Genomic DNA, 21,067 nt, shown 5'->3' with positions numbered 1-21,067 from the left:
CAATTAAGGAAACAGCAATAGAGGAAAGAAAACTTGTGGAATCAGAAAAAAAAAAACTGGTTTGTAATAACTGCAGTCGGTTTGTGACCAGGGAGGGTGGAACCAATACAGGTCTCAAAACCAATAGAGATGCAGAATAGAGATGAGCACGCTGAAAGAAAAGAGAAGGAAAAGGTTCCACCTTTCAGAATGAAGATGAGATTTCAGATTTCAGAGAACAAGAATAAAAAACCAATAGAGATGCAGAATAGAGATGAGCACGCTGAAAGAAAAGAGAAGGAAAAGGTTCCACCTTTCAGAATGAAGATGAGGTTTCAGATTTCAGAGAACAAGAATCACAGTCCACGCTGAAGAATCACGTTGAAGACTTGTTGACGCTGGAAGTTGTTTATTTCAGATTTCAGAAAACAAGAATCACAGTCCACGCTGAAGAATCACGCTGAAGACTTGTTGACGCTGAAGAATCACGCTTCAGAAAACTGTTCACGCTGGAAGAACTGGATCTGGGTTGCTGTTCACGCTGGAAGATGATCACGTGGATCTGGGTTTGCTGTTCACGCTGGAAGAAAAGTTTTCACGATCTGAATATGATCACGCAGGGGAGTTGCTGCTCACGATCTGAAGATGATCACGCAGGGGAGTTGCTGCTCACGATGAAGATGGCTCTGATACCATATCAGACTTGTTCACGGGAGATAAGAGGGAGAGAGAGAGAGAGAGAGAGAGAGAGAGAGCAATTCACAAAAGGCTGGGGCGGCACTACAATGCTCGACCTCCAAAACCCTAAGCATTATAAATTGAAAACATATGCATATTACAATAATGCCATTAATGAAAACCTATTTAACATGTGTACATATATAATATGCGTATGGATCTGGATCCAGATCCATACGCATATGCAATGCTGTATTCTAACACCTGCACTGTCACCCCTACCTATGTGACATAGACGCTAATGATGATGACAACAATAGTAACTTTTCCTAGGGACTTTTGGCACTCCAGATATGAACTGAAAGAGTATTCAACATTTTTCAGACACCTTATATATGCACTACTCAAATTTGGTAAAAGGGTAACTTTGCTCTTGGGGCATCACCTCCCCCTTTAAGTACCTCTTCTACTTCTCTTGGGATAGGCTGGTCCGTTAACCTCCCTTCATTTATAAGCATCTGAAAGGGTTCATTTTTAGCTTTAAGGCACTTTTGTTTAACTTTCCTACTCTTGTGGTTAATTTTATTAACTTCATCTAAAGTGACGAACTTCAATGATTTATGCTTACATTACAAATTCTTAATCAAAGAAGTACATGGTAGATACTTGTAGTTTATTGAGTTTAGCATCTCATGTCGCTAGTGTGATTCCTCTCTTTGCAGTTCAAAAATGTCGTTGATTTTTTTTTCAGCGTAGTCTGTCTGTATATGCATGTGTGTGTCTGCATGTGCGTGTGCGAGCAAAAGAGAGACAGGGTATGTGCGTGTGTGTGCATGTGTGCCTGCGCACGTGTGTTTCTGTGCACATGTGCTTGTGTGTCTGTATCTATGTCACATAGGTGCAGGTGTGGATGCTGTGATGCGGCACTTTAAAAAAAGTTGGGTGCGGAGGTGCGGGGAGGGTATATATATAATTTTTAACAATTTTAAGTTAACACTAATGAAATAAAAACAATTATGATATCATCAATTCATCATGCATAAATCCATGCAATAAATCAAATTAACAATCTACAATTGCTATTCCTCATCAATAAAAAATAACCACACTCGTGCGGAGGTGCAGGTGTATATGTATGTATGTATGTATACGTGTATGTGTGTGCATTTATGCATTTATATATAATATAGATAAAACTGGACTTGGTTGGGGTTAACTGAATCTATTTTTGGATAAAAATCGACCTCAGTTCGGTTGACTTCACTTGACACAAAGGAAGTCGTGTCCAAGTGTCGCACCTGCATGGGTGCGCGTGCGGGTGCGGTGCCCTGTTAGAAGAGTCCATGTTACATAGGTCTGTATGTGTGTGTGTGCGTGTGCGTCTCTGTTTATGAAAGTGTGTGGGTGTGAGTGCGTGCATTCGTGTGTGTACCCTTGTTTCAAGAAACTTGAGTGTAGCTAGCACTGGTGCTTTGTTGCTGCTGTCCTAACTTTCAAAAATGTTTCTTTCTCTCCTTAATGTTCTGAAGAGCAAAATCTGGATTTTCAACAAAAGATTCTCCTGAAATGATGATAAAAAATAAGAAAATATTTGTTCCATTGATTCCATGCTATAGCTAGATTGGTTATATTTTTTCTTCGTTTAACATCATCATAACCTTTGATTGCTATTTGTAAGAATTAATTTTTAAATGTTAGTTATTGATGTGCTGTTATTCCTTATCTGTGCTAAGTTTATTGTTGTTTACTAATTGTAGCTTGTGATATATCTGTTATCTTATTCTGGCTACATGGTGTTGTTCTATTCTGCAACTGGTTATAACATCTCTGTTTTTCGTCATGGGTTTCTTTATTTTGCTTTCAACGTGACCTATGGTGTCTGTTCTCACTTTTGTTATCTCTATGGATTTTAATGTCACAGGGTCCACACACAACTTACAGACTCTTCATTATAATCATCAAGCCACTGAGGATTGCCCTAAAAAAAGAAAGGTTAGAGAAAGCCTATAAATGATATTTAAGTGTCCCTTTTTACAATTTCAGAATAGTATGTCATAAGGGGTGGTAAAAAATTGCACTTTATTTTTCCAACAGTCATATTCTATTCAGCAGGCTAGCCTTTACTGCTTTACTACTGAAACTTTCTTTTTTCAGAAGATATGAAAATTTCCCCCTCAACTTATATCTAATTTTGCTTTAATGTTTGTTTTGGAGTAGTCAAAGCGCTTCATCCATCTGTCAAAGTGTCAAGTCTCCAAAATAATGTGAGTGAAAAAACAAACAAAGAAATACTATAAATACATGAAAGTGAAGTCAGCAAGTGTTGTTACTGGGAAAATGCAAGTACCAATGGTTGTTCATCTGAATGCACTTCTCAAAGTTGTGCTTAACATTGGTTGCCTAGTTCTTGCTTCTTTTGGTGTTGGGTTGGTGGGGGTGGGAAAGAGAGTTGTAGAGTGTTGAATTAAACTTCTTTCTTATTTGGCGACTTTAAGCAAGCTGAGTTGAATGTCTTCTTTGCGTCATTGACAACATCCTCTGGGATTACATGCGATAATGGATGACCTTGATATGGTTGTTGTAACGACCCCAACTCATCCCCTTTTGAAAATGCGGATTTTTTTTTTTTTTAAAACAGTGCGGAAAACTTCCCAGAGACCCGGGGTTCTCACAGTTCCAATTCCAACTGGATAGCCATACACCACAAAACAACTTGCAATTGACATCCATAAACTAACCATTACCTTTATTCATGAATTAAAAACTAATCTCAAAAATAAAGTGTCTGACTCAAGTAACTACTGAAGACAATAAGCAAATAACAAGAACACTAGACTGAAAAACCCAAAACAAAGAGCCACTCTGTCCACAAAGAAGACTGTCAAAACTCGTTGTGACTCTCGCGCCCTCGCAGTAGCTGTCGACTTCACTGATCACCTGTTCCTGCGAAAAACCAACGAAGTAGGGTGTAAGAATCGAAATCTTGAGCACAGCTACTTCTTAATGAAACAAATGAGATAAAGAGTGAAGATGAGATATCATGCAACAATTAATGGAAATACATACAAGACAGTTTATAGCAACTGAGAATTTATTCATGCAACAATCATAATTGCTAAGCATGCACAGACAGTAAAGCAGTAGCATCTGCCAAAATTTCAACATGCAACAAGAATTAAACATTCAACACTTACCCTCATGTACTGAGTAAGGAAACCATTAAAGTATGCATGATCTAATGCATAACAGGAAAAATGCATGTCTTTTATGCAGTGCATGAATCATTTTATTATCTTCCATTAAGTCCTTTGTTTCCTTATGCATGCCCTATTAAATGATACAACTTTCAGTTTCTCTTTTTAATTACCGTTGCCCGCGGATACACCAAACGGGTACAAACCCCGAGGTTAAGTTAGGTTCCCAGGGTAGCTTAGCACACAATTTGTATTTTATTACTGGGTTCCAACTTAGCCCTCGACCGAATCACCTTCGGAACATTAGACCTCCACATCTAATGTCGGGGACACAAGGGACACCCCACGCCCACAAGTGCCACTTTCTTGGTACCAAAAACAATAGCTGTGTCAAACACACCACTCCCGGGTAAAGTGGCGGACTCTCCCTAAAACCGTGGCCAGGAGAAGGAACCTCAATATCGGGTTCAGGGGACCAAAATTAGCACACGGAGTTTTGTATCCTCACAGTCTCCCCAAGATCGGATTTCTAAGATCCCCATTCTCTAGATGAGTGATCCCAGAAGGTTTATTACACTGTGCTTTATTATTACTTTTTATTAAGATTTATTTTCTTAAGTTTTGCCACATCCTATGCAAAAAGAAAGACAAAGCTCGCATTTACCTCGCGAGAGCCATCACAGGACTCCGGCCTGTGGAAACATATAGAACAGTGCAATAAAGCTGAAATATTTATGAAGCATGTTCTTTGAAATGCATTGAAATGAGTAAGGGAAAATATTCCCACAGCTCGGGTTTACCAAACCCTCGATGATTCATTTTGATCACCGGGACACTAATACAGGGATCACAAATTCAATACTATATTTAATTTCTAAGACATATCAGAATTAAACCATGGATGAATTATCATCTCGTTCTAACATTCAAGTTCAAATAAAAGATGCCTATTAACATGATAATTTTGATGCAAGACTTTATTAAATAATATCAACGTTATTCTGACCGTTCCAGTTCAATTACAAGATATCTGTCAACATGATAATGCAGATGCGAAAACTTCATTATTCAATATCAACTTATTCTAACTATTCAATTTAAAATAAGAATGCCTATCAGCTTAATAAATCTGATGCCAATTTCATTAAACAATATCAACTTATTCTAACCATTCAAATTAAAATAAGAATGCCTAATCAGCTTGATAAATCTGATGCCAATTTCATTAAACAATATCAACTTATTCTAACCATTCAAATTAAAATAAGAATGCTTATCAGCATGATAAATCTGATGCCAATTCCATTTTAAACAATATCAATTTATTCTAACCATTCAAATTAAAATAAGAATGCCTATCAGCTTAATAAATCTGATGCCAATTTCATTAAACAATATCAACTTATTCTAACCATTCAAATTAAAATAAGAATGCTTATCAGCATGATAAATCTGATGCCAATTCCATTTTAAACAATATCAATTTATTCTAACCATTCAAATTAAAATAAGAATGCCTATCAGCTTAATAAATCTGAATGTTTTTCCATAAAATTTCATATCGATATATGAAAACACAAAATGGGTCAACAAGGATGGATCAGAAGCTAAGAAAATATTTATATTCATAATGGAAGATTAGGATAGATCACAAAAGAGTTGACTTGATTTAGGTTGAAAGAGAAACATACACTGTGTGTATCACAGATACGTACATGCATCATAGTGATATATTCATGTATAAAAAAAATACAAATTGAGACTTGTTATTGCTATAAAAAAAACATGATTAAACAAGATGTGTAGAAAAACAAGTCAGCCCAGAAGGCTTGTAACTTCAATCTCATCCTTCTCTTACTGTCCATATCTTAATCCAACAGCTTAAGCATCTTTTTTCGTAAAGATGAAAACACCCAGCCCAACCCAGCCGACCCTGTCGGCTGGGTCCCAAAAGTACGCACACAGGTCCAGTATGGACCTGTGTATGCTGTAAAAAAGGACAGCAAAAGCTACCCCACCAACAACTGGGTTTTTATACTGCATAATGCTCTGTTTCTTTTGTTGAGAACACACACCTGCCCAGCCCAGCCGACCTTGTTGGCTGGGCTTAACAACATATCTTATCTTGCACAACTGAAATTTCTTTTTTAAAAAGATACCCAGCCCAGCCGATTGCATACCCGGGCCCAAACCATGCAGGAAAAGCTTTTAAATCTCTTTTTTTTTTCCCTCTTCAATACAACAAGAGCACATAAGGTGCAAGGGAGTAACAATGGAAACTGTTCTCCCTGAGATTTCCATCGACTGCTGCATGGAAATCAAACCTCCACCGATGCCCCCATTTGAATCAAAAAGAGGTACCCGTACCTTTTTGAAGGGTATTCCGGCTATCAGATGCTGGGGACGCGAAAACACGGTCGGCTGGGGTTGCCCCTTGGTGTTGCCGTGACAGGGGGCTCGCTGGAGGGCTTTTGATGGCTGTCGCAGCTTTCCGACGACCTCCTTTCCTCCGACGTGTGCGCACCGAGCAAGCGAGAGAGATGGGGGAAAGATGGGGAAGAGAGAGCCCGAGTGAAGAGGGCATAACCCTCTCTTCACTCCCCTTTTATCGACCCCAGGCCCCCTCCTTCCTCGCCGAGATGGGAGGGGGAGGTCGGTTACGCCCTGCGTAACGCCCCCTTCCCCCCTTTCCTTTCCTGTTAGGGTTTATCGGGCAACCCTTATCGGGTTGCCCTTTCTGTTTTAAAAAGGGCTGTTAGTTGGGGGGGGCTCGGGTCCGAACCCGGGACCCGCAACCCGGCCCCAAAACAAAATGGGTCCACAAGTGGATCCAAATGGATCCACTGTGGATCCTCGAATTAAATTAAAATTTTAAATTAGAAAAATTTTCATTTATTTATTATTACCCTTTAAATCAAGATTTCAAATAATTAATCCTAATTACCCCCCCCCCCCCTTTATGGGTCCTGGATCCGTAATGTGGATCTAGGCCCAAATTGAAAAATTTGAAATATTTTAAATAAGAAATCTCGGGTTTTACATCCCTACCCCCTTAAAAGAATTTCGTCCGCGAAATTAGCACGTACCAAATAAAAGAGGGTAATGATGACGCATGTCTGCCTCAGGCTCCCAAGTGCATTCATCTAGCCCATGATGCTGCCATCGCACCTTTACGAACGGAATCGTCCTACTGCGCAGTACCCTTTCCTGGCGTTCCACAATCTCTATCGGCTTCTCGTCCGTTGTTAAGTCAGGTTGTACCTCGATCGCCTCATAGTGAATTACGTGTGAGGGGTCAGGCACGTACTTTCTCAACACCGAGACATGAAAAACATCGTGAATCTGCGAAAATTGAGGAGGAAGGGCTACTCGATACGCAGTCTCTCCGACACGTCCAAGGACTTCGAAGGGTCCCACATACCTAGGACTCAACTTGCCTTTCTTCCCAAACCGGAAGATACTTTTCGTAGGCGAGATTCGAACAAACACGTGATCGCCTACCTCAAAACTGAGCTCTCTACGCCGCTGATCGGCATAACTCTTTTGCCTACTTTGAGCTGCAATCAACCTTTGTCGAATTAAACGCACCTGATCCGCATAGTGCTGGACGATTTCTGGAGACTCTACTGCTCTCACTCTAACCTCATCCCAACAAACCGGTGATCTACAGGGTCAGCCATACAGTGCTTCATACGGGGCCATGCCAATACTAGCATGAAAGCTATTGTTATAAGAAAACTCTGCAAGCTTCACATGTTTGTCCCAATCACCGGCCCAATCCAAAGCGCACGCTCTCAACATGTCCTCGAGCGTCTGAATCGTTCGCTCTGACTGCCCGTCTGTCTGCGGATGGAAAGCAGTACTAAACTTCAAGGTAGTGCCAAGGGCTTTCTGAAGCTGGCGCCAAAATCGAGATGTGAACCTCGGATCCCGATCTGACACTATCGAACAAGGCACTCCGTGAAGCCTAACAATCTCTTCTACGTAGAGATCGGCCAAGCTCTCCAGGCTTCGACTAATCCTGATCGGAAGAAAATGAGCACTCTTTGTCAATCGATCCACAATCACCCATATGGCATCTCGTTGTCGTCGGGTCTTAGGCAGCCCTACGATGAAGTCCATTGAGATATCATCCCACTTCCATTCTGGAATCTCAAGAGGCTGCAAAAGTCCACCTGGTCTCTGGTGTTCAATCTTCACTTGCTGGCAAGTAAGACACCGAGATACGAACTCCGCGATGTCCCGTTTCATCCCATTCCACCAATAAGTCCTTTGAAGATCTTTGAACATCTTGGTGGAACCAGGGTGAACGGAATACTTCGACCTGTGAGCTTTACTCATCAGTTCTTCCCGTAACGCTTTTGGAACCCACCATCGGTCCCCGAACGTAATGGTTCCGCTCTCCTCCCGGCGAAACTGCGCTTCTAGCTTCTGAGCACTTTCGCACAACTTTTCAAAGTCCGGATCTTCCGATTGGAATTCCTCAATTCGATCTATGATCTCTGGTCGTGCCTGCATCCCGGCACAAAGGATGCGTTCGGAGTCGTCAGAAAAAGGTTGTCATCGCACGAACTCCTCGACCAGATTCCAACTGCGTCCAATCAAGCTAGCTGCTGTGACTGACGCCTTCCTACTAAGTGCATCAACCACCACATTCGCCTTACCCGGATGGTAAACGATGGAGAAGTCGTAATCCTTTAGGAATTCCAACCACCTACGTTGCCTCAAATTCAAGTCCCTCTGGGTGAAGATATATTTGAGGCTCTTGTGGTCAGACATGACCTCAAACGTTTCCCCATAAAGGTAGTGGCGCCAAATCTTCAACGCATAAACTACTGCCGCTAACTCCAAGTCATGCGTGGGATAATTCTTCTCATGCACCTTTAGCTGTCGGGAAGCGTATGCTATGACATTACCATGTTGCATAAGAACACAACCCAGCCCAGTCCCTGACGCATCACTATATACCACAAAACCACCCGCCCCGGAAGGCAATGTCAAAACCGGCGCTGTGGTCAACCTCCTCTTTAACTCTTGGAAACTGTCTTCGCAGCGAGAGGACCACTCGAACTTCACTTCTTTCTGCAACAACCGAGTCATCGGAGCCGCTATACGCGAGAAATCTTCAATGAATCGACGATAATAACCCGCCAATCCCAAGAAACTCCTAATGTCTGTCACCGTCTTCGGTTGTTCCCATGACAAAACGGCTTCCACCTTGGTTGGATCAACCTCTACACCTCTCTCGGATATCACGTGACCAAGAAACATTACCTTATCGATCCAAAACTCACACTTTGAGAATTTAGCGTAAAGCTGATGTTCTCTCCGTGTTTGCAGCACGAGTCGCAAATGCTCTCGGTGATCTTCCACACTCTCCGAATATATCAGAATGTCATCTATGAACACGATGACAAAAGAATCCAGCCACAACTTGAAAACCCGGTTCATCAGATCCATAAATGCCGCAGGGGCATTTGTAAGTCCAAAAGACATCACTAGAAATTCATAATGCCCATATCTGGACCTGAACGCTGTCTTAGGAATATCTTCGGTTTTAATCCTCAGCTGATGATAACCCGAACGAAGATCAATTTTCGAGAACACCTTGGCCCTTCTCAACTGATCAAACAAATCATCGATCCTAGGCAAAGGGTATTTGTTTTTCACCGTTACTTGATTCAACATGCGGTAGTCAATACAAAGTCGCATTGAACCATCCTTCTTTTTAACAAAGAGGACCGGGGCACCCTAAGGGGATACACTCGGTCTAATAAATCCTTTGTCAAGAAGCTCCTGCAACTGCTTTTTCAGTTCCCCTAACTCAGCAGGTGCCATGCGATACGGAGCGCGAGAAACTGGTGCTGTACCAGGCACTAGCCCGATCGAGAACTCAATTTCTCGATGCGGAGGCAAACCCGACAAATCCTCGGGAAAAACATCCGGGAATTCGCGGACAACGTCTAACTGCTCCAAGGACGGCGCCTGACTGTCTTGAGCAGAAACACTGGCCAAGAATACCATGCAACCCTTCTTGTGGTACTTGGAGACCTTCAAAGCTGACACGATCTTCACCCCATCGGTTGGTCTCGTCGAATGGCACAACAATGCCGACAATTTGGGGTGCTCCAAGATTACCTTCCTGCCCCGACACTGGAGGGTCGCATTATGCTTGGACAACCAGTCCATGCCCAAGATGACATCATAGAATGTCATATCCAAAATGACCAAATCGGCCGACAACTCATGGCCTTCTATCACCACGCATACGGACGGAAAATACTTCCCGCAGGAAGAGGATGCACCCATAGGTGACATCACATCAAGAGCCCTTTCGAGGCTAGATGGAACCAAATCAAGCAACTTTGCAAACGAAGAGGAAATAAAGCTGTGTGTTGCACCCGAATCAAACATAACACGTGCAAAGTGTTCAGCGACTAAGAATATACCTTCGATCAGATCAGCCTAATCATCCTGGGAGGTTGCTGTTGCTGCGTAGACCCGTCCATTGGTCTTGCGCTGACCCTGCTGCTGTTGAGGCCTCTGCTGCTGTGGTTGTTGCGGCTGTCCACCCGGAACCGCAGGCTTGTTCGGACAGAAGGGGGCAATGTGCCCTGGCTGCTGTTACTGGTAGCATACCCCCTTAAACGATGGGCAAAAACCTAATGGATGATTCTTGCCGCATCTACGACATGCCGGTTGGGCCTTCCCCTGTTGTCTCCGCGGCTGAGGTCGGCCCTGTTGCGCGTCCTGCTGTCGCTCGTCCCAGGTCCGCTGCTTCTTCCCGTTCTGCACTCCCCCTCCTGTTGGAGGATTCTTCCTGGTCCCGCCTGAAGAACCTCCTCCGCTGCCACCCTTCTTCTGAAAACTACCTTTGGATCGTTCCTAGTCCTCGGTCAGTACGGTGGCCGACTTGATCGCCTCGGCCAGGGTAGAAGGACGACCCCCGAGCACACGAGTCCGTAACCCGTCTTTCAGTCCACGCATGAATCTAGCCGCCCTTGCCTTCTCATTCTTGAAAAGGTTTGGGCTATACTTCTCAAGACTCCGGAACTTAGTAGTGTATTCCACTAGACTCATGGTCCCCTGAGTCAGATCGAGGAACTTTTGTTGCATCTGCTCCTCGGCGTAAGGGGGAAAGTAGGCGTCCAAAAACTCCTCCCTGAACGTCTCCCAAGGAATCTCATCCCAATCAGCAAATTTCACCCTTCGCAGGGTGTCCCACCAGTTCATGGCATCGCCCTTTAAGCGGTACGTGCCAAAGGGTGTCTTTCTCTCATCAGGGACAAGTAAGACGTCAAACACCCGCTCAATCTCCTCGACCCAGCTCGCAGCAGCCTCAGGGTCTGCCTTTCTTGAAAAGGAAGGCGGGTCCAACTTCAGAAACCGCTCGAACGAAACGCCACCTGCGTTGGGAACAATATTGACCGGAGGGTCACGAGTCGCTGCCTGCACGGCTGCCTGTGCCGCTTGGGCCGTTTGTGCAGCTTGAGCCGTCATAGTCTCTGTCAGGGTATGGATGGCCTCCATCATGAAATATCTTTCCTCCTGCCAGTTCGTGGGAGCAGCAGTAGAAGACGAAGCGCCTCTACGGGTATAGTGCGACATCTACAATGCACCACTTTTTTCAAATTAGACTATTATTAATACTACCCCTTTAGGGTTGATCACGAACAATATTCGTTCCCGAATCACCTTAGACTTTTAAAATTTCACACCAAAGAACATGGAATTATAATTACCATAATCACACAGAACTTATATAAATTAAGTAAAAGTATTAGGCAACCATACCAGTGAAGAAGACTGCTCTGGAGGACGAGTCACAACTAGTTGACGCTTCAGGACAGGGCTCACATACCAATTATGAAAATTAAACACTAAAAGACGATAAAATTGCAAGTAGTTGTGGTGGCTCTGATACCAAACCTGTAACGACCCCAACTCATCCCCTTTTGAAAATGCGGATTTTTTTTTTTTTAAAACAGTGCGGAAAACTTCCCAGAGACCCGGGGTCCTCACAGTTCCAATTCCAACTGGATAGCCATACACCACAAAACAACTTGCAATTGACATCCATAAACTAACCATTACCTTTATTCATGAATTAAAAACTAATCTCAAAAATAAAGTGTCTGACTCAAGTAACTACTGAAGACAATAAGCAAATAACAAGAACACTAGACTGAAAAACCCAAAACAAAGAGCCACTCTGTCCACAAAGAAGACTGTCAAAACTCGTTGTGACTCTCGCGCCCTCGCAGTAGCTGTCGACTTCACTGATCACCTGTTCCTGCGAAAAACCAACGAAGTAGGGTGTAAGAATCGAAATCTTGAGCACAGCTACTTCTTAATGAAACAAATGAGATAAAGAGTGAAGATGAGATATCATGCAACAATTAATGGAAATACATACAAGACAGTTTATAGCAACTGAGAATTTATTCATGCAACAATCATAATTGCTAAGCATGCACAGACAGTAAAGCAGTAGCATCTGCCAAAATTTCAACATGCAACAAGAATTAAACATTCAACACTTACCCTCATGTACTGAGTAAGGAAACCATTAAAGTATGCATGATCTAATGCATAACAGGAAAAATGCATGTCTTTTATGCAGTGCATGAATCATTTTATTATCTTCCATTAAGTCCTTTGTTTCCTTATGCATGCCCTATTAAATGATACAACTTTCAGTTTCTCTTTTTAATTACCGTTGCCCGCGGATACACCAAACGGGTACAAACCCCGAGGTTAAGTTAGGTTCCCAGGGTAGCTTAGCACACAATTTGTATTTTATTACTGGGTTCCAACTTAGCCCTCGACCGAATCACCTTCGGAACATTAGACCTCCACATCTAATGTCGGGGACACAAGGGACACCCCACGCCCACAAGTGCCACTTTCTTGGTACCAAAAACAATAGCTGTGTCAAACACACCACTCCCGGGTAAAGTGGCGGACTCTCCCTAAAACCGTGGCCAGGAGAAGAAACCTCAATATCGGGTTCAGGGGACCAAAATTAGCACACGGAGTTTTGTATCCTCACAGTCTCCCCAAGATCGGATTTCTAAGATCCCCATTCTCTAGATGAGTGATCCCAGAAGGTTTATTACACTGTGCTTTATTATTACTTTTTATTAAGATTTATTTTCTTAAGTTTTGCCACATCCTATGCAAAAAGAAAGACAAAGCTCGCATTTACCTCGCGAGAGCCATCACAGGACTCCGGCCTGTGGAAACATATAGAACAGTGCAATAAAGCTGAAATATTTATGAAGCATGTTCTTTGAAATGCATTGAAATGAGTAAGGGAAAATATTCCCACAGCTCGGGTTTACCAAACCCTCGATGATTCATTTTGATCACCGGGACACTAATACAGGGATCACAAATTCAATACTATATTTAATTTCTAAGACATATCAGAATTAAACCATGGATGAATTATCATCTCGTTCTAACATTCAAGTTCAAATAAAAGATGCCTATTAACATGATAATTTTGATGCAAGACTTTATTAAATAATATCAACGTTATTCTGACCGTTCCAGTTCAATTACAAGATATCTGTCAACATGATAATGCAGATGCGAAAACTTCATTATTCAATATCAACTTATTCTAACTATTCAATTTAAAATAAGAATGCCTATCAGCTTAATAAATCTGATGCCAATTTCATTAAACAATATCAACTTATTCTAACCATTCAAATTAAAATAAGAATGCCTAATCAGCTTGATAAATCTGATGCCAATTTCATTAAACAATATCAACTTATTCTAACCATTCAAATTAAAATAAGAATGCTTATCAGCATGATAAATCTGATGCCAATTCCATTTTAAACAATATCAATTTATTCTAACCATTCAAATTAAAATAAGAATGCCTATCAGCTTAATAAATCTGATGCCAATTTCATTAAACAATATCAACTTATTCTAACCATTCAAATTAAAATAAGAATGCTTATCAGCATGATAAATCTGATGCCAATTCCATTTTAAACAATATCAATTTATTCTAACCATTCAAATTAAAATAAGAATGCCTATCAGCTTAATAAATCTGAATGTTTTTCCATAAAATTTCATATCGATATATGAAAACACAAAATGGGTCAACAAGGATGGATCAGAAGCTAAGAAAATATTTATATTCATAATGGAAGATTAGGATAGATCACAAAAGAGTTGACTTGATTTAGGTTGAAAGAGAAACATACACTGTGTGTATCACAGATACGTACATGCATCATAGTGATATATTCATGTATAAAAAAAATACAAATTGAGACTTGTTATTGCTATAAAAAAAACATGATTAAACAAGATGTGTAGAAAAACAAGTCAGCCCAGAAGGCTTGTAACTTCAATCTCATCCTTCTCTTACTGTCCATATCTTAATCCAACAGCTTAAGCATCTTTTTTCGTAAAGATGAAAACACCCAGCCCAACCCAGCCGACCCTGTCGGCTGGGTCCCAAAAGTACGCACACAGGTCCAGTATGGACCTGTGTATGCTGTAAAAAAGGACAGCAAAAGCTACCCCACCAACAACTGGGTTTTTATACTGCATAATGCTCTGTTTCTTTTGTTGAGAACACACACCTGCCCAGCCCAGCCGACCTTGTTGGCTGGGCTTAACAGCATATCTTATCTTGCACAACTGAAATTTCTTTTTTAAAAAGATACCCAGCCCAGCCGATTGCATACCCGGGCCCAAACCATGCAGGAAAAGCTTTTAAATCTCTTTTTTTTTTCCCTCTTCAATACAACAAGAGCACATAAGGTGCAAGGGAGTAACAGTGGAAACTGTTCTCCCTGAGATTTCCATCGACTGCTGCATGGAAATCAAACCTCCACCGATGCCCCATTTGAATCAAAAAGAGGTACCCGTACCTTTTTGAAGGGTATTCCGGCTATCGGATGCTGGGGACGCGAAAACACGGTCGGCTGGGGTTGCCCCTTGTTGTTGCCACCGATGCCCCATTTGAATCAAAAAGAGGTACCCGTACCTTTTTGAAGGGTATTCCGGCTTTCGGATGCTGGGGACGCGAAAACACGGTCGGCTGGGGTTGCCCCTTGCTGTTGCCGTGACAGGGGGCTCGCTGGAGGGCTTTTGATGGTTGTCGCAGCTTTCCGGCGACCTCCTTTCCTCCGGCGTGTGCGCACCGAGCAAGCGAGAGAGATGGGGGAAAGATGGGGAAGAGAGAGCCCCAGTGAAGAGGGCATAACCCTCTCTTCACTCCCCTTTTATCGACCCCAGGCCCCCTCCTTCCTCGCCGAGATGGGAGGGGGAGGTCGGTTATGCCCTGCGTAACGCCCCCTTCCCCCCTTTCCTTTCCTGTTAGGGTTTATCGGGCAACCCTTATCGGGTTGCCCTTTCTGTTTTAAAAAGGGCTGTTAGTTGGGGGGGGGGGCTCGGGTCCGAACCCGGGACCCGCAACCCGGCCCCAAAACAAAATGGGTCCACAAGTAGATCCAAATGGATCCACTGTGGATCCTCGAATTAAATTAAAATTTTAAATTAGAAAAATTTTCATTTATTTATTATTACCCTTTAAATCAAGATTTCAAATAATTAATCCTAATTACCCCCCCCCCCCCCTTTATGGGTCCTGGATCCGTAATGTGGATCTAGTCCCAAATTGAAAAATTTGAAATATTTTAAATAAGAAATCTCGGGTTTTACAGTTGTACTTTGAAACTCCTTGTCTATATGGTGAAGAAATGAGCCATAAGGCTTCTTTACACATCTATCTGTTTTAACTTTTAATCATTTTTAGTTTCCATGAAAACTACCAATTTTTCACATCTTTGCCTTGGTTCATTGTTTTTGTGACATATTTTGAATTAACATAGTAAAAATGCTTGAAGAGAAATTTCTTGAGGCTGGAGATGTAAGATGACTTCAATAATGAATGAAGATCATGACTTTGAGTTTTTGCTTATTCTTGCCAATTTGATCCTTTGTATGAGACATGGTTTGCCAACATAAATTATTAGGTTTACTCCAACGTAGCATTGGATCTTGATTATGGCATTCTTTTTGTTCAAAAGATAAACATATATGTTGTTGTCCTGATTTGAACTTTCATTTATTAATCCAAAGGGATAATCATTTTCAGGTATGCCTCAAAGATACATCTGCTGTGTCGAAATCTCAAGCTCATCAACAGAAGAATGCCCCTGTAAAGAGTTATGGTATTGGCAAAGGTTTAATGACATTGTGGCGTCTGTCACATTCAGAAGGAACATTACCCTCAATCAAAAATATACGGCTTGCAAGTACAACTGCCAATGTAAGTTCTCATCTCATGTTTACTGCTGCTATTTGGCTTAGGTTGATTGGATTTTCTCAAGGGCATAAAAAGTTTGGAGCGGCAAATACCATGTGCGGTGTTTAGTTCTTGGTCAAATAGCTTTGCATTTTGCTATATAAACAAGCATGCACGGGCATAGTTAGGGACATGTTCATGCATTCATTGTCGCAGGTAGAGACATGCATAGTGCGTACATTTACAGCATAATCATATGGCATGTGCATGCCAAGATGCATGCTCAGATAGACAAGTGTGCAATAACAGTATCCTGTTGATGTACTTACAGAAGAAGAGAAGACAAACAAATAAATCACAGATAAAGAGGAAGCCAGCCAGCCAAAAAAGAAAGGTATTTGCTTGGTTTTATTTTACACTTTCTTATCAAATAGTTGTTGAACAGTATGACTTGCATTATGGTGACTGTACCACTAAAAAATCAATATAACATGCCTATTATCGATTCTTCTTATGGCTAGTTTTAGTTATGAAAAACTGCATCTCATGAGACTTTTTCTCCTAAACATGACATGATATTTTATTTGTTGTTTTTTTCTTTTGTCAAAAACTGGATTAGCGACAGTTGTATCACTAATCTTCGACAAGCTATTCTAGCTAGCTACATGGATGAGGAAAATGGAGAAAAATGATTGTGTATCATGAAATGGAGACCAATGGCATAGTGGAGCATATGGTTGTGTATCTAGTGACGATGAAGACAAATCACATTTTGTATGCTGAACTACTCTTGCCGAAGGTATTTAACTGTGATGCGATTGATCGCACAACTATCGACACACATGCGCATGGACCCATCTTTCTTAGGAGTAAGTAAGGCAGGTACGGCACAAGGGCTAACACTCTCGCGAATGAAACCCTTTTGCAGTAATTCCTGAACCTGTCTTAATAACTCAGTGTGCTCAGAGGGGTTCATGCGATATGCGAGAAGGTTGGGTAGACTCGACCCTGGCACAAAGTCAATGGCATGCTGAACTACCCTTGCCGAAGGTAATCCATCAGGTAGTTCATCCGGCATAATGTCGCGGAACTCCTCTAGAAGAGGGGCAACGTCTGCGGGAATGGACACTGACGAACTCATCACTGGCTTTGCCACTAGGGCATAACAATAGCCATCTTCCTGACAATGGTTCAGGAAAAGCCGATACGAGAGGCCTGCGAGTCGGGGGACTCGCTCAGGTTTGTCCACAGTGGGAAAACCAGTCTCCTTGATAGGTAGGACTATCTTATGGCCATTAAAGACAAAAGAGTATGTGTTCTTGCGGCCATCATGAGTTGTCTGGCGATCGAACTGCCAGGGACGTCCCAAAAGAATGTGACACACGTGCATAGGGGCTACATCGCACCACACCTCATCGTGGTAGTGTTCCCCCATGAAAAACTGGACTAGGCATCGCTGAGTGATGGGAACCTCGTTTCCTTTCTTGAACCAGGCCATCTTATAGGGTTGGGACAACTTTTCGGTGTTGAGTTTCAAGGTAGACACCACACTCTCAGACACCATGTTCTCACGTGCTTCGGTGTCAATGATGACATCACAAGCGTGCCCCTCACAGTTGCACCGGGTCCTAAAAATGTTATTCCTTAGCCATTTCGATGGGGCCGATTCTCGGGGTGTGGTCAACACATGACGGATGGACAACAAACTTTCGACGTTGCCGTCGAACTCTATAACTCCCCTCTCATCCTCAACTTCAACTAATGACTTGTCATCACTATCACTCTCACTTGCGGACTCTACAATTCCTTCAACAAGATGGGTGTTCCTGCTCACGGTGGGACACTTGGACGCGACATGCCCTAACTCTTGACACCTGAAACAATGAAGGGTCGACTCACTAGGTTTGGCTTTGGACCGGGTGTGGAAAGCTGGGCCCGACTGGTCAGGTTTGCTAAGGTCTGCTCTAGGCTTTGAATCACTAGGGGAGCTTGCTCCCCTGGTTGGGAAACCCGACTTAGGTCGACTGGAGGGTTCACTATGGGTCGTTCTATATTCTTGCCTCCGCTTCAGCTTGTCCTCGATGTTCATGGCGTAACCACTGGCTTGATCTAATGTCTCAACTGTGACACAACTAAAATCATCAGAGATAGCAGGACGGAGACCCAAAATGTACCTCGTGACCTGCTGACGAGCTGTTTCCTCGATCTGCACACGCAGGGAAAGACGATGGAACTTCGCGGTGTACTCTGCTACAGTTCGGGAACCTTGTCGCAGGGTCAGGTATTCCTTGTACGCTCGCTCGGCGTGATCCGAAGGCACGAATTTTGACTGCATCAATCGTTGCATTTCCTCCCACGACTTTACGCGCTCTAATCCCTGTCGCTCCCTCGATCGTTGTAGCTCCACCCACCATGTTTGTGCTAGGCCTCTCAATCGAGTAGACGCTAGAGAGACACGACGATGTTCAACGACAGTGTGGTAGTCGAAGAAGAATTGCACGACATAAGACCAGTCGAAGAACTGCTCTGCGTCGAATCGCCCTGCAAACTCCGGAAGATCCAGTTTCACCCCATAAGTGGAAGAGTGGTCTGGTGCCCTCTGTGGTCGCGACTCCACCATTCCTGCAGGATGCTCGTTCCAAAAAATTGTCGTCGTCTCATTCTGCTTCATTGTCCATGGTGCGGTATTGCTTGCCGGGATATGGGTGCTGTCGAACTCTATCGGTAAAGGGGTCGGCGGTCGGGGCGCGCCTGTTCCTGCTGACATTGCCTCGGTCTGGTTTGCTCGTGGGCGGGTACCATCTGCGACCGGTATTGTGGTACTGGAATGACGGGAAGTCCAAGGGGGGTGGAGGGGTCGGGTGGGGTTCAGGTTCCTGGTGGGTAGAGTGGGTGTAATATGGCTGTGGGTTAGGAGTATGGTGTTGGATCGGATGTTGTGTAGGGTTCTGGGTCAGGGTTGGGTAGACAAGTGGGTTTGGTTTTGGGTATGGGTATGAGGCCTGGTGGGTATATGGATGGGTTGATTCGCCCGATGGGATATGGATCGGGCCCATTCCTACACTACTCGTCGGACCCAGATATGGATGGGCTGGATCGAGGTTCGAGTTGTGGGTATAATAGGCTTAGTCTGAACTCGATCCCCGATCCATGAGATTATGGGTCTGGTTTTGACCCGGCTCAAATCCAAACTGGAGCTCCGTCCGGGTCCGATATGGGCTAGGGTCGGCATGGGATCTACTTTGAGGGCCAAAATTACTGGGTTGGTCCTGGTTTGGGGCTGCCCGCGCACCTGAACCAACTAGGTAGGTTAGGTAAGGGGTGTCTAGACCCAAACCCGCTCCCTGAGACCCAAGGGTTGGTCCCAACGAAACGGGCCTGTGCCCTGCTGGAACGAAAACCGGGTTGGACCCTCTGGTGTCAGGTCCACCCCAATGGGTTTGACCCGCTCCCGCTCGTAGAGGTACCGTCTCGGAGCCTCCTCGCGCGGGATCGGGAGGGAGAGATGGCTCTCCCCTGGTTCGGACAGACGAACCCGGGTCTACAACTGGGCCCAATGTGACGCTGGGGCCCTGTCGACCCAGATCCATCTGCAGCACCTCGTGTGTGGTGCCCTGCCATGAGCCAGGGCCTGCAGGTGGGCCCAGCGCAAGGCTGGGACCCTGCAGGCTCGGGTCGACCTGCAGCGTAGCCACAGGTACGCGCGACCACGCGTCGGGACCTGCAGGTGGCCCGAGTGCACTGCTGGGGCCCTGCAGGCTCGGTCCCACCTGCGATCCCAACGTAGGAGGACGTTGTTTGGAGTGCAGGGCCGTTATCAGGGAGTTGCTACTCATCGGGGCTCCCTGGTGTTGCTGCACGTTACTCAGATCAAGCGCGATGGCTGTCGCTGGCAGGAACGCAGTGCTTCGACCCTGCTGGATTGGCGTTGGTTGCAGGGGTGCGGTAGTGCTGGGAAGCGAACCTGCGGTTGCGCCCTCGACGAGGCCTGCGCATAGTGTTGCGCACGGCTCATGGGGTTTCTCGAGTGTTGTCACGCGATCTTCAAAACCGTCCATCCTCTTTGATAGGCCGGCGATATCCCTACTCATTCGCAGCATGTTCTCTTGGATTTTCGTCAACACGTCCATGACACACAGTAAGGGGTCTTCGCTGCCAGCCTCCTCACGTTCCTCGCCTTGCACCGGATCGCTCCCTGCTTCAAGAGCCATCTCGCTGATGAAGATGGGTGCGGCTCTGATACCACTTTGATGCAGCCCACGTCGGAGGAGGAATGAAAACAAATGCCCACCTTGAATCGGTGTGGCTGAACCTCTTTATTAATCTCAAATGGTTTCAATAAACAATGAGGAAAACTAATAACAATAAAGAACTTAAGAAGAGAACAGGATGCAGAATGATAAGTGCAGGAAGAAAATGACGGCTGAAAACTTTCCAATAGTCTACCCCCACGCAACCCTAGGAAGGGCCTTTTAAAGGCTATTTACTGGACCCAGGTCGCGGGTCCAGACTTGGATTCGACCCACGATCCGGGTCAGCCTCTATCTGCAGCTGGTTCTGGGGCGTGCGAACTCCACCACGCCTGGCGTAGGTGCGCAGGGGTACCTCCCTGCGTCGTGGCTCCGTCCCTGCAAGTGAGTCATACACGCGGGGTCGTTCCTCTGCCCTTTGTGGCGGATCGGGTGGCACGATGGGCCCAATCGGGTCCTGCCCTGCATCAGTAAATAATCACACGAGTATGTTGATGGTTCCACAATAGAACCTTAAAGAAAATGATGAAACCATTAAAGTGGAGGCTTTTCAAGGAGATGAAAATGAAAAAGCACTTATTGGTTATAAGAAAGCTTTGAAGGAATGGAAAATTACCCATGCCAAGGTACATGTGAAACTATTTTGGAGTTTGAAAGAGCCAATGAAGCATGAGTCT

General features: G+C 44.0%; 1 protein-coding gene across 1 annotated transcript in view; it reads left to right on the top strand.

Moving 5' to 3' along the window:
* Nucleotides 1-21,067, top strand: part of LOC149835562 (homeobox-DDT domain protein RLT3-like) — a 110,917-nt gene that overhangs the window by 19,480 nt on the left and 70,370 nt on the right. Inside the window, exons 3-5 of the mRNA XM_090009616.1 lie at nt 2,579-2,649; nt 15,991-16,164; nt 16,472-16,534. Coding sequence (XP_089865742.1) covers nt 2,579-2,649; nt 15,991-16,164; nt 16,472-16,534 — 308 coding nt within the window. The remainder of the gene's footprint in view (nt 1-2,578; nt 2,650-15,990; nt 16,165-16,471; nt 16,535-21,067) is intronic.

This window comes from Nuphar pumila, chromosome 6 (genome assembly GCF_984573655.1).
Source record: "Nuphar pumila chromosome 6, dmNupPumi1.hap1.1, whole genome shotgun sequence".
Classification (NCBI taxonomy): domain Eukaryota; kingdom Viridiplantae; phylum Streptophyta; class Magnoliopsida; order Nymphaeales; family Nymphaeaceae; genus Nuphar; species Nuphar pumila.
Note: the sequence above shows the minus strand (reverse complement) of the source record. Positions and strands in the feature narration are given on the sequence as shown.